The following is a 14,025-nucleotide window of genomic DNA, read 5'->3' on the forward strand; positions in this document are numbered from 1 at the left end:
GGCGGGTAATTGGGGCCGAGCTCGAGGACCGCCGCCGGCCCGGCTCCGGCCACGGAGGCTGCAGCCTCGACCCGGCCTTCAGACAAAGGCCAACGCGAAGAGGCGCGTGGGGACGTGGGGCGCGCGCGCGGGCGCGTGGCCTCGCCGGCCTGCGAACAGAGGACAGGCCTGTAGACCGCGAGCCTACGTGAGCTGGGGTCAGGAATAACTGGGGAGTAGCCCCGGGAAGGAAGAGGTTAACCGCCACAACACCCTCCCGGGCAGGCCAGACCCGGGGTTCTCCCCCGGCCCCTGGCCGCCTCCAGGGGTTCGAGGGGCCTCGGTAGAGAGCCAGCCCTGAAGCTTGATGCCCTCGGACTGGGCCTCGGGAGTGGTCAGCTCTGCCGGGAGGGACTGCTGTGCTCCTAATGGAGTGGAGACCCCCCATGTGGAGACGCCTCTGCCCCGGCCACAGGGCGAGCTGGTCTACTCGAAGCTGGACCCCAGACCTTGCCCAGAAAAGCCAGGGGATACCGGGGCAGCGCAGGCAGGAGAGGAAGGTGGTTTCTCCAGAAGCTTCCCTCTTGCCAGGGAAGAACTCACACCCCACCCGCCCCACCCCCCCCAGCTAAGTCCAGGCGGAGGGGGGAGGAGGAGGGGCCGGCCCAGCCCCCCCCAGTCCCTCCAGGGCCTGGACTCCCCAGAATTGCCTGCCTTGATGCCCTGGCTGCCCACTCACAGGCCTTCTCACACGATTTTACCTGGACCTTAGGGCCTGCCAGGTCCGCTTCTTTGGAGGTGGACATCATGGCATCACCAGACACACCTACACCACCCTGGCACCAGTGTTGGGGTCGAACTGAATTGTCCTTGGGGTCATTGTGGAAAGCATGGACTGTTGCCGCTACCGAAAGAAAGTGGTGCATCCCAAAGAATCTACACTGAGTAAAGCAAACTGAGTGCGCACAGGGGTTGGAGGCATACCACTAAGGCTCTGGATGGCTAAGCACTCCAACTCCCAAAGAGAACGATGGAAAGGGGATAGAGAGCTGGGGGCTGGCATCACACTTACTATTGCTCATGGGGTGGGGAGGGGAATCCTGTGTCTGCCCACTGCCTCCTGCTGACCTTTGGAAAGAAAATGCAGTTTTCTCCTCTTTGTATCCCTAAGGGCTGCAGGTATCCCAGAGAGACAAGAGTGGAGAATCTCACATAGGCTGCCTTCTGCATTTTTGGAAGTATGATCTGAGTGGATAGCTCTAGAATTTTAGGCGGGTTTGGGTTTAACACAAGGCATTTGCATATACCCAGCCAAACTAGCTACATAGAATAGGGTAAAAACCTCTTAGGAGTTTAACGGGTGTTCTACTTAGGGTATCAACAGCCACAAACAACTCTCACCAAGAGGGAAGTCTATGTATAGTTATAGTCGTTAACAGATGGATTTTTAAATGCATGTTTAACGTGAAAATAATTAAATAGATTTCTCTCATCAAGTAAAGCCATGTTTATTTCTATAAAGGGGACTATGGTGAATTGACTTCAGGATTCACTATACTTGATTAAATTATGGATCAGTTCCTCTCGGGTTCTACCAGGCTGGTCATTTCCTTCCTGTGCCAGTATCTTTGATTGACCTGTGTCCTTAGATGCGTCGTTTGTGGTGGAGAAGTCCCAACACCCAGCCACTTCCTGTGTGAACCACAGAAGCAAACTTGAGGGAAGCGTGGCGACCTTTTGCACGCACACAAAGGCTCAATAATGAATGACCTTCGTGGACTCTGCTTGGATGGGCGCTGGCGGCACGCAGGCATCGACATCTCGGGTGCTGGCTCAGGCTACCCACACAGATGTTCCTTCTCACCGACATTTTGAAATGCTTTCTCCTCCAAAACCTCCTCTCCCCTCTTAAAAATATCCCCGTTCTCTCCAGGAAGCCTTTGTGTTGTTTTCAGTTCGGGAGTTCCAGGGTTTGTGTGAGTGTCACATCCGTTAATCCCCTAAGACGTAGCAGGCTCTCCGAGGAAGGCAAAGTTGAGCAACTCGACACCATTTGAAGAATTAACACAGGCCAAGAGAAAGAAATGGGATATGGGCAAGGATTTCCCACATATGTAGCTAATGCCTTTAAGTTCCCAGGGATTTACACCGCCCCATCCACCAGCGGTGAGAAATCAGAGCCGTTCTAATTAACGGCCCGCGTTCACCGCACTGCCGTGCTGGGGGCTGCCTCTGGCTCACAGATGTTGGGGGCCACACCTGGGGCGGGGGGGGGTAACTAGCCACCTTGGCCCAAGGCAGGACAGTTTGCTCCCAGGGAGCAGCGGCTGTTCTCAACACAAAGGGTAGTCCCCACCCCAATAAAAGGCTGGGCTAAGTGTGGGGTTGGAGGTTTATGTCTCCTTCATCGCTTCAAGTTCCAGGGTGCCTGGACAAAGCAACCCTGAGAACCCAGGCCTGCTGTCTCAGGACCTTGTCTCCTCCAGTAGGGAACCTCCTTTGTCTATATGGGGACATTTCGGTCTGGATGGGGGAAGAACGAATTTTGGGCTAAGATCCCCAGCAGTGCCCAGTTGGCCAGATTTGGAGGTGGCCTGAATGTAGGCTGTACCCTTCTCTCCTAAACCCCACGGGCAACAATCTCCTCCCCATGTTGCAAACAACTGCAAGTGAAAAGGAAGTAGAGATTCGGACCCAGGGGCGGGGAGAGGCCAGGCTGAGCAGGGGGTTCTGGCTGCCGGGGCATCCTGGGCACCTTCTCCCCAGCCTGCCCCACAGGACCTCACGGTCCCGGGCCCATGGGAATAACCTGGAGAAGGGTCAGAGGACAGGTGCGCACAGGGCCTCCCTGGCCAGTGGGGGACCTGGCTGCCTGAGCTCCCCACGCTGGACCTTTGCAGGTGCTGTATGGGTGGGAGCATGGGAGGGTGGATGGGTGGGAGCCTTTCTGGAGGGCCCGGTCTCCCCCAGAATTCAAAGCCTCTTTGGGGGACAAGGTCTCTCTGGCCCTTTGGAACTTTCCAGCCCATCCTGCCAGGGTTCCTGGGGTGAACCCCTCCCCGACCCTGTTTTCCTCTGGGGCTGAGGACTCCTCCTCCCCCCTCTCCCACTCATCTGAGCAAGCGGCGGCCTGCAAGGTGTGCGTATTTAAGGGGTGATTCCACAGAGGCAGGGGTGTCCGGTCCAGAGTCCCTGCCTTCCCTGCCAGGAGTGCTATTTGAACTTGGAGGGAGTTCCAGGCTGAGAACTTCTCCTTCGGGTGGAAGTCAGCTCCCAGTTCCCAGCTCCCCACATCTTGGCAGGTCCCTCACCCCTACGCCCAGCATCCCAGAGTCTCGCTGGACCTCCGGCTACGGGCAGGGATCTATGAATGGACCCTAGCTCATGGCAGCTCGGATTCCGCCCCCCCCCCAGCTTCCATCGCCCCAGCAACATGGTCCAGTGAGCCAGTGAGCCGCAGCTGCAGTGCGGGCTCAGCCCCACGCTCCCACCGAGCTGTGTGGTGCCCAGGCTCAGTGCAGGGGTGGGGAGGGGAGGGGCAGGATTGCAGCAGCACTCCCCCAACTCCCAGGTGCTGCTGACTGAGTTCCCGCTCCCCCTGTGCGCCCTGGGGGTCACCTTCCTCCCCAGCCCTCTCCACCACAGACCTCTGACGGGGTCTTTCAAAACTCTCCTACTGCAGCCCCCATCTTTTAACAGGAATCCTTTGGGGTTACCTCCCAGATACTCCTGGAACTGGGGGAGGGGAGGAGGCACAGAGGCCCACAAGGGTGCCCCACTCCACCCCACCGCAGCAGATGCCCCAGCCCCCTCTTCAGAGAGGGCTAGTACCACTGGTGGCCTGCTAATAGGACCCACGGGTGGCCGCCAGGCCCAAGGCTAGGTAGGTAAGTCTCCTGCACCTCAGAAGCTCCCACCTGGAGGAAATGTCTCCTTGGAGACGCTGTCCCGAGTGGTCTCCTGCCCACAGCTTCAGTGCATGCCCTGAGAACTCCGGAGAGGGGCAGAGTAGAGGAAGGGGTGCAGTGGAGGTGGAGGACAGGAGGTCAGAGGTCAGGAAGCATTGCCCTCTCACCCTGGACAGTGTGTGTGCGTGTGCATGCACACATGCGTGTGTGCATGTGTGTGAGTGAGAATCATTGCAGCAAGATAGTCCAACATCTTAAAAACACTAACCAACCAAAAGGAGGTGTACTTGGTAAAGTCTAAATTACTAAACACTTAATCCCCATATAGAAGGGGGAGCAAAAGACCCTGCCCAGGATAAAAGACCCAGCACAGGCCAGGCACAGTGGTTCATGCCAATAAGGCTACTCAGGAGACTGAGACTAGAGGATCATGGTTCAAAGCCTGCCCAGGCAGGACAGTCCCGTGACACTGTTATCTCCATTTAATCACCAGAACACTAGAAGTGGCGCTGTTGCTCAGTGGTGGAGCACTAACCTTGAGGGGAAAAAAGCTCAAGGACAGCAACCAGGACCTAAGACACACACACACACACACACACACATACACACGGGGGCGGGGGGGGCGCATGACTCAGGGTGGAGGAGGGCCAAGAGCAGGAAGAAGCATCAGATTCATCTCTCCATCTGCCTCTGGGTTGACAGACTGCACTCGTGACACGGGGAGGAGGGGGAAGCAAGATGAGGAGCCAGGGCCAGAGAGGGCCCCTGGGGCAGAACACCACAGCGCTGGGCTGAATTCTGAACGGGGCCTTGGAGAGAAGCCACCTCTGCCCTCCTCTGCACAAGTCCAGCGCTTCCCAGGGTACCCTTGTCCACACCTGCTGTTATGAGTCGATTTATTTATTATTTACTTATTTATTTGTCGGTCATGGGGCTTGAACTCCAGGCCTGGGCACTGTCCCTGAGCTCTTTTGCTCAAGGCTAGTGATCTACCACTTTGAGCCACAGTGCCACTTCCAGTTTTCTGGTCTGTTCGTTAGAGATAAGAATATCCAGGGTGTCTGGGAATGTGGCTTAGTGGTACAGTGCTTGCCTAGCCTGCATGAAGCCCTGGGTTCAATTCCTCAGTACCATATAAACAGAAAAAGCCAGAAGTGGTGGTGAAGCCCTGGGTTCAATTCCTCAGTACCATATAAACAGAAAAAGCCAGAAGTGGCGCTGTGGTTCAAATGGTAGAATGCTAGCCTTGAGCAAATGAAGCTCAGGGACAGTGCCCAGGCCCTGAGTTCAAGCCCCAGGACTGGCACCAAAAAAAAAAAAAAGAGTGAACTGCAATCTTTAGGTCTCAGCCTTCTGAGTAGCTATGATTACAGGCTTGAGCCACAAGTGCTTAGTTTATCACCAGACATTTACTATATTAGAAAATGAAGTGGAATTGTGTGTGTGTGTGTGTGTGTGTGTGTGTGTGTGTGTGTGTGCATGCAGGTACTGCTTATCCCTTAGCTTTTCCTGTTCAAGGCTACCTGATGCTGTACCCCTTGAGCCACATCTGCACTTCCAGCCTTTTGCTGGTTAATTGGAGATAAGAGTTTTACGGACTTTCCTGCTGGGGCTGGCTTTGAATTTGAATCTTCAGAAGCTAGGATTACAGACCTGAGTCACTGGCATCCAGCTGAAGTGAAAATGTTGTAAAACATATTGGTTACTTAATTTATAAATGACAATATAAACATGCAGATCCTATATTTTCTAAAACAAAATATTAGCCCCAAGAGTGAAAAGTGGTGTTTGTCATTTATGTCCACCCCCTGACTGTTTGGCTTAATAGAAGATGACTTGTTTTTCATGTCTGATAGTGCAATTTGTGACTGGTTCATGGATAGGAGAGAATCCAGCCTCTCACAGGTGGGTCTGCAGGAGAGGGGAGCATTTTCCTGGCCTTCACAGGTCATTGTGGACATTTTTATTTTTTTGCCAGTCCTGGGGATTGAACTCAGGGCCTGGGCACTGTCCCTGAGTTTGTTTTGTTCAAGGTTAGCACTTTGCCACTTGAGCCACAGTGCCATTTCTGGATTTTTCTGTTTATGTGGTACTGAGGAATTGAACCCAGGGCTTCACGCATGCTAGGCAAGCACTCTTCCACTGAGCCACATTCCCAGCCCCCCTCGTTTTTTGTCATAGGGCTTGAACTCAGAGCCTGGACACTGTCCTTGAGCTCTTTTGCTCAAGGCTGGTACTCTACCACTTTGAGCCACAGCTCCACTTCCTGTTTTCTGGTGGTTCATTGGAGATGAGAGTCTCACGGACTTTCCAAAGCTGGGACTAGCTTTGAACCTCCTCAGATCTCAGCCTCCTGAGTAGCTAGGATGACAGGCGTGAGCCACCAGCTCCTGGCTATGGACATCCTTTGACACAACACTAAACTTCAACACGAGCTGGGGCTTGAAGGTCGATTGCCATATAGAGTTTGAAGCTGTGTCATGAAGCAGCCACGCTCTAGGAGGTCAGAATCCCCTGGCCCCTTTCATGTAGAACAGCTCTTCTATAAAATCATGTGTTGGTATTTGGAAAATAGTGGCTTACTGAATTGTGCAATTTCCCCCCATATGCCAAAAAATCAACTTGCTAATATCACCACTGACTTCACCAGAAAACGCTCTAATGGTATGGTATAATCCATAGTCTCACCTTCAGCCATGTGGGTAGCTGAGATTAGAGGACTTAGGTTCCAAGCCATCCTTGACAGAAGACTCTGGAAGACTCCATCTCAATGAAGGAACGTCAGTGAGACTCTTATCTACACTGAACTACTGGGTGTGGTAGCATACACTTGTGGGAATTCTAAAGTAGGTAGATCATAGTCCTGGCCAGTCAGATAGAAAGTAAGACTCTATCTCAAAATTAACTTGCACCAACCAAAGGGCTGGGGTCTGGGTCAGGTGTACAGAACCTGACTTGCAAGTGTGAGGCCTCAACATGTAAACTCCAGTGCCAAAAAAAAAGTTTATTTTCAGAAACAAAACTTTGGTAAAACACACATCACAAAGTTAAGCAGCTTGCCCATTTTAAGTGTGCAGCCCAGAGACATTTAGGTACGACCAGGTGCACACCCATCGCCATAATCCACCCCCAGAAAGTGTTCTTGTCTTGAGATCAAAAAGCCCAGGCCTTGGGTCTCCTCCCCCCCGCTGCTGGCCGCCTCCCTTCCGCTTCCTGCCTTTCCTCTCGCCATTCCAGGTCATGCCTATGAACATACGCCTCAGAACCTGCCCTCATTGACTGATGTACTCACTGAGCATACGCCATACATGTTCATCCGTGTGCAGCATAGGTCAGAATTTCCTGTCTTTTGAAAGGCTGGATATTCCACACTAACCAGAGGCCTTTTTTTTTTTTTTTGGTCAATCATGGGGCTTGAACTCTGGGCTTGGGCGCTGTCCTTCAGCTCTTTAGCTCCAGGCTAGCGCTCTACCACGTGAGCCACAGCGCCACTTCTGGCTTTTTCTGTTTATGTGGTGCTGAGGAATCGAACCCAGGGCCTCATGTGTGAGAGGCAAGCACTCTACTACTGAGCTACCTTCCCAGCCCTAGAGGCCACATTTTGTTCATATATTTACCTGCCGATGAGATCTGGGTTGCTTCTGGTTCTTGGCTACTTTGACTGGTGGAGCTCTGAGCACACTGTGTAAATACATCTCTGAGACCCTGCTTGCAGTGTTCTTGGAGTCATACTCAGAGTGGGCCTGATGTATCTGTGGTCATTGCTTGTGTGCTGGTCCTGGGGCTTGAACTCAGAGTCTGTGCATGATCCCTGAGCTTTGTTGCTCAAGACTAGTGCTCTACCACTGTTCCACTTCTATTTTTTTGTTTGTTTTGTGTTGCTTTCTTTCTTTTTTATTTTATTTTATTTTTTGGGGGGGTCTGGTCATGGGGCCTGAACTCTGGGCCTGGGCGCTGTCCCTTAGCTCTTCAGCTCAAGGCTAGCACTCTACCACTTGAGCCACAACACCACTTCTGGGTTTTTTCTTTTTGCTTATGTGGTGCTGAGGAATCGAAGCCAGGGCCTCAGGCATGCAAGGCAAGCGCTCTACCACTGAGCCACCTTCCCAGCCCTATTTTATTTTATTGTAAAGAGAGGTTACAGTTATCTTTACTTTTTTTTAGTAGTTTAGTGTAGATGAGAGTCTCACAGATGTTCCTGCCAGGCTGGCTTTGAACCATGATCCTCAGATCTCGGCCTCCTGAGTAGCTATGATTACGGGTGTGAGCCACCAGCGCCTGGCATATTTTGAGGAATCTCCCTGTGGGTTCTCCCGCAGCTGTGCCACTGAGCTACAACCACAGATCAAGTCAGGGTTCTGACAGATGTCTTAATGGATGGTATTTGCACCCATGCGCCTCCCCCCCCCAACAATGTAGAATGAGACTTTGAACCAAGCAGGTTTGTGCTCAGTGCCAGAACAGAGCTGAGGCAGGTGGGGCTGTGATGAAGCCGTTGAGGGGGGGAGAGGGGAGAGGGGGGAGGGGGAGGCAGCGTGGCCGTGTAGGGTGGCAGGTAAGGATGGTGCTGTGGAATGGCGCACACACCCACACACATGCCACACGCACGGGACACATGGGTGGAGGAAACAGAAGACTGAAGAACTGAATTTTTTATTCTAATGAACTCAAGTACAAATTTCAAAGCTGATTTCCACACCGGTCCCAGGCCGCTCTCAAGCGTGATCAACCTGGAAATGTGTGTCCACCTTGCAGTTGTTTGCTTTATCAGCCCTCAGTGCTCACCCAATGAGCAAGGTGGTCAGGCTGGTCAGGGCAGAGGGAAGAGGCTGGAGAGCACGGCCAGGGCCACCGCACTTGACCTCCAGGCTGCCTGCGTCCTCCTGGGGCCACCCCAGGGCCTGGGCCGCAGCCTCCCTGCTCTCCTAGCCTGGCCCACCTGCCCCACTGGCCCCTGTGTTGCTCCTCTGCAGCTCAGGACGGAGCTCCAGCTGAGATCAGCTTGCCGGATGCAGCCTGCTGTGGTGGCATCTTCACCAGGAAAAGCTGGTCATGTGACCGGCTGGACTAATCAGGCTGACCTTGGAGAGGAGGCTGCTGGGGGGCTGTGGACAGAGAGGCCTGGAGCTGGGAATCTCTGCAAATGGAGAGGGGGTGGGTTTGCAAGGCCTTGTCTTCCTCTCTGGGGCTTCTCCTCCCCAGAGACCACTGCTAGACTCTAGGCAAGGGAGGCAGAAGGGAAGCTTTTACTCAGATCAGCATCAGACTCTCCACCCTGCTCATGCAAAACTTGCCAGCCTCAGGCAGGGGAGGCTGGGTGGGGGAGCTGGTAGGAGGGACGCAGATACCCCCAGTGACCTCCACCTTAGACTTTTCCCACAGCTTCCACCATAATGCCGGCCTCAGGCTTAGCAATGCACCCAGGAAGCGCCTGGGCCAGATCTCCGAGGGGACTGGTTTCCTGGGACCTGGTCGGAACCCCCAGCTCTGCTGTGGGCTGCTGTGATCTCTGCCTCAGCGGCCCAGGCCCACCCTCCGCGGCCTGGGGGCCTGGGGGCCCATCCTGCACCCACTGATGAGACTGAAGCACACAACCAGTGCGAACAACTTGGGGGTCTGGTGGTGGAAGCGAGCTCACGTCTGCACCCCAAGTCCGAATGCTCCTGGACCTCCTCTTTGCTTCCTGCTCAAGACTTTCATTCCCCGAGCACTCAGAAAGGGCTTGTGAGCCGCAGCCTGCCCTGGGCCCGGTTCTCCCAGTCAGAGTCTTGGAGGGCAACGCCAGCCAAGCTTCTCTCCTCCCTGGTGAAGTGGTCTCTACCCTGGAGAATGGACGATGGTTTCAGGGCCGCAGAGACGCACCCATGGGTTCTGTCACCTGTCAGCTGGGCGCCCTGTGCACCTGCTGGCTTCCACCCCTCAGGGCTAACTCGTCCTCTCATCCACAGCAGCAGCGCAGGGGTAGGTGGCACCAAGACTGGTTCTAGGCTGTCTGGAGTACAACCTCCACTCCGGGCCCATGCCTCAGCCTCCACGCCCGCCCCAAGCCTTAATCCGGAGGACAGGAGGACAGAAGACCAGCAGGACTGCCCCAAGCCAGCTGCTTCCCATCCCCAACCAGAGGCTATGCCTCAGGGACAGAGGCCTGGGAAAAGGAGGCTCAGGCCTCCGATGCCGCCGGGCTCTGCGGTCCAGGAGGCAGGGTGGCTCTGAGGAAGACGAGCATTCCGCCATTACTACAGAGCGCACTCTCCCAGGATGGGAGACGCAGCAGCCTGTGCCTCCTCAGAGCAGAGGGAGTCAGGGAGTCAGGGAGTCAGGGAGTCAGGGTCCCAGGGCTGACGCTCCTCCAGCCAGAAACATTTAGCAGCAGTCCATGCAGTGGCATGCCCATCCCCAGCCTACTCGCCTAACTGCGATGCCGGCTGGCCACGTGCGTCACCCTCCAGTGTGTGCCCGCAGCTCCTGCCAAGGGAGCCCTTCCAACACAGGTCCCACACTTCCTGGGTCCTTGTGCCCAAATTTCTGAGCCCTGACACACTAGCATAGCTTGTCTAAAGGCAGGAGTCCCAACCATTTACCCAGCTCCACTCTTTCTTTTTTCTTTCTTTCTTTCTTTCTTTCTTTCTTTCTTTCTTTCTTTCTTTCTTTCTTTCTTTCTTTCTTTTTTTCCCTCCCTCCCTCCCTCCCTTCCTCCTTCCCTCCTTCTTTCCTTCCTTCCTTCCTTCTTTCTCCTCCTCCTTTTGTTGTTGTTGGTCATGGTACTTGAATTCTGGGCCTAGGCGCTGTCCCTCAGCTCTTCAGCTCAAGGCAAACAAACACTCTACCATTTGAGCCACAGCGCCACTTTCAGTTTTCTGGTGGTTGGAGTTAAGAGTCTCCTGCCCAGGCTGGCTTTGAACCATGATCCTCAGATCTCAACCTCCTGAGTAGTGAGGATTACAGCCATGAGCCATCAACACCTGGCTGCTCCTCCTCCTCCACCTCCTCCTCTTCCTCCTCTTCCTTCTTTTGGTCGTGGGGCCTGAACTCTGGGCTTGGGTGCTGTCCCTCAGCTCTTCAGCTCAAGGCGAGCCCTCTACCACTTGAGCCACAGCGCCACTTCCGGCTTTTTCTGCTTATGTGATGCTGAGGAATCGAACCCAGGGCCTCACGCATGTGAGGCAAGCGCTCTACCACTGAGCCACCTTCCCAGCCCTCCTCCTTCTTCAACCTCTTCTTCCTCTTCTCTCTACTCCCCGCCCCCACATACTAGGGTTTGAACTCAGAGTCTTAAAGCCTCAACATTACCAGGCAGGCACTCTACCACTTGAGGCATGCCTCCAGCCCTTTTCACTTTAATCTGTTTTACCCGGGGCCATCATTCTACCTGTCCCTCCCTCACAGCCAAAGGGCAGCCGTGCACCAGCACATCTGCCTGCTTTACGGAAGCCCCCGCTTCTGGGATTTGGGGTTCCGCTCACCGTGGGCTCCCCACCCATGTCCCTCACCTCCAGCTCTGAGCTTGCTCTGTCTCCTCCCCTCGGCGGACCCCCCCTGAGTCTGGGTGGCAAATCCCGCTGTGGTCCTGCTGCCGTGTGTACCCAGCCATTCCCCTCCCACCCAGCCCGCAGGCTGCGCTTGCTCTGCAGTTCTGCCTGGAAGTGTACCAGCTCTGCGGGGCTCCACTGGCTTTCTCTTCTCTGACCTGCGCCTCCTGGAGACCTGGGCAGTTGTGCATGCTGAGGAGGGGGAGGCCACAGGAATGGGAGGTCCCAGAGTGCAAGAACCCAGGGAGACCCCACCCCCTGCCCCCCCTCCCAGCAGGCCACTGAGTCCCCCAAGCTGTAATGAAGGAAACTGGTCCAGCCTTGATGGAGGTTTCTCCATCAAGTAAAACAGATCTCCCGTCGGTCTTGGGTTCCTACCAGCCAACAGCTTCTGAGTGCTTCCAGAGGAAATGAAGAGAGAATGTCAGCGAGAGGGACACCTGCTGCCCACGTGCACGCAGCGCCGTCCACGGCAGCCGGGATTCAGAGCCAGTCTAGACGCCCTTCAACCCTTCAACACAGCGCTGGGGACACACGTGCAGTCGATTTATCTAAAATGGTATCTGATGAACTATTATTCAGTCATAAAAAAGAAAGAAGCCCCGCTACCTGCAACAAAAAGTGAAATAAAACAGACACACCAAGGCAAAAACTGGGTGTTTTCTTTTATATACAGAAGCTCCAAAAAAGAAAAAAAATGAAATCAAGCTGGAAGCAGGATAATGATTAGCAAAGGCTGCAGAGGGGGGTGGGGGGAGGAGGTTGATTTGATTCGAGCATGCTCTGTGCAAGTGCCATCGCAAGGCAGAGGGCTGGAGGCTGATTCTTTACTGCCTTTACTACAGGGGCCTGGTGCTGCCTAGGAAGGGAGCTGCTGAGCTGTGCAGAGGGGAAGGAGCGTGCTGAGTTATGGGAAGGGAGCTCATTTTGCTAACAGCGACCATTACAGCAATTCTCACTAAGAGTAGAGGCCAGCCAGGGAGGGGTACAGAGAGTTGGGGGTCAGTCTGTCTGAAGATCCCCAGTCCACCAAGTCCACCGCTCAGTGTACTGGCCGTACTCACGAGTCTGCATTTGTGTGTGTGCACACATGCACGGGTGTGTGTGCACATGTGCAAGTGAGTGGGTCCTGAGGCGTGAACTCAGGGCCTGGGCGCTGTCCCTTAGCTTTTCTTCACTCAAGGCTGGCACTCTACTGCGTGAGCCACGGCTCCACTTCCAGCTTCTTGCTGGTTTATTGGAGATAAGAGTCTCACAGACTTTCCTGCCTGAGCCAGCTTTGAACCTGGATCTTTGGGTCTCAACCTTTTCCTGAGTAGCTAGGCCATAATTTTATACAGTAAGATCTGATGGTTGCTCTTCAGGACAGAATGAACTGTTGGGTAGTAAAAGCTGATAAGCTAATCGGGGACCTTTCTGAGCCTCCATGAGCCTCTGTTTCTCCACCCACTGCCTGTAGGTTTTTGTTCGTCTCCTCCAGCTAGGCCCGGACCAGGGTTCCGGGAGAAGGGGGATTTTGCCCTGTGTCTGCTCTGAGGGAAGGAAGCCGGGGAATTCCCACCTGCAGCGCAAGCCGGGAGCTCAGGTAGGACAGAAGCACAGCTTCGTTCTGACTGCACTTGCTGATACTAAACATTAGCTCCTGACCCTTGTGTTTGAACTTCCTGGGGGGCAGGGGGCACAGATAGAACACTGGGAAGGGGCAGCCCCCGCCCATCGCCAGGCAGCCAGCTAGCCCTGGGTGAGCAGACACCTCCACATCTCCCAGAACAAAGAGCGAAGGGAAGAAGGTTTGATGATTCCTGCGGGCTTGTTCCCGTCCCCAGTGGTCAGGCTGAGGGGACATTTTCTAGGCTAATTGAGCTTTGCCCCCAATTCCACCCTCTCCAAGAAAGAGATTCTTTATTAGTCACTTATTAGAATGCGCTTTAAATAGTTCCTCCATTCGCTTCCTCACCCATCCAGCCCAAGTCTCCGTGGAGAAGCGGTGGCCCCGGGGACCACGTACTTCCATCCACATTGGCGAAGAGCCGGCAGCCGAGGGCCCGGCCTGCCCGCCAGGGACGGAGCCTGCTACCGCTTCATTTCCACGGGGGCGCACTCTCCGGCTGTGACAATTAAAAAGAGGGAAAAACCCATTTGCATTTTTCCTGGGTGTAATGACCCTCCAAACCAATGTGCCGCAGTCTAGCTTGCACAGCAGCATGCGCCGAGCATGAATAATTCATCGGCCCCGAGTTCTCCTCTGGACAGGGCGGGAGCCTTGTTTTTGACCTAGTTCCGAAAGTTGAGTCGGGTCACGTGATCTCTGTCGCCACATGGTTTCCATCCTGTAAGCTCAGTGCCATTTTGCTCAAAGATATCACATTCTAAGTAAACTTAGTGTCAGGGTTTGGAGACTTAAATTGATGAAGCAGAGACTTAATTTGTTTTATATATCCCGAAGCCTTACACTTAATTAATTTGCCATTTGGGGCACAGAGGCACCTTCTGGTTAGGTGTGATATCGCTCCGCTAGGCTTCATTGTAAATATACAGACAGTGGCTGGAGTGGACAGATCACAAAGTTCTGGCCCTTTTGGAGCAACCTAAGGTGTCTGTGGTTCTGG

The 14,025-nt window shown here is 54.2% G+C and overlaps 1 protein-coding gene across 1 annotated transcript in view; it reads right to left on the reverse strand.

Moving 5' to 3' along the window:
- En2 (engrailed homeobox 2) overlaps positions 1-14,025 on the reverse strand; it is a 48,719-nt gene that overhangs the window by 8,649 nt on the left and 26,045 nt on the right. Inside the window, exons 14-16 of the mRNA XM_013027208.1 lie at positions 12,978-13,080; positions 3,627-3,714; positions 2,669-2,788 (exon numbers count right to left, since the gene is read on the reverse strand). Coding sequence (XP_012882662.1) covers positions 2,669-2,788; positions 3,627-3,714; positions 12,978-13,080 — 311 coding nt within the window. The remainder of the gene's footprint in view (positions 1-2,668; positions 2,789-3,626; positions 3,715-12,977; positions 13,081-14,025) is intronic.

Source organism: Dipodomys ordii, unplaced genomic scaffold (genome assembly GCF_000151885.1).
Source record: "Dipodomys ordii isolate 6190 unplaced genomic scaffold, Dord_2.0 Scaffold101, whole genome shotgun sequence".
Classification (NCBI taxonomy): Eukaryota; Metazoa; Chordata; class Mammalia; order Rodentia; family Heteromyidae; genus Dipodomys; species Dipodomys ordii.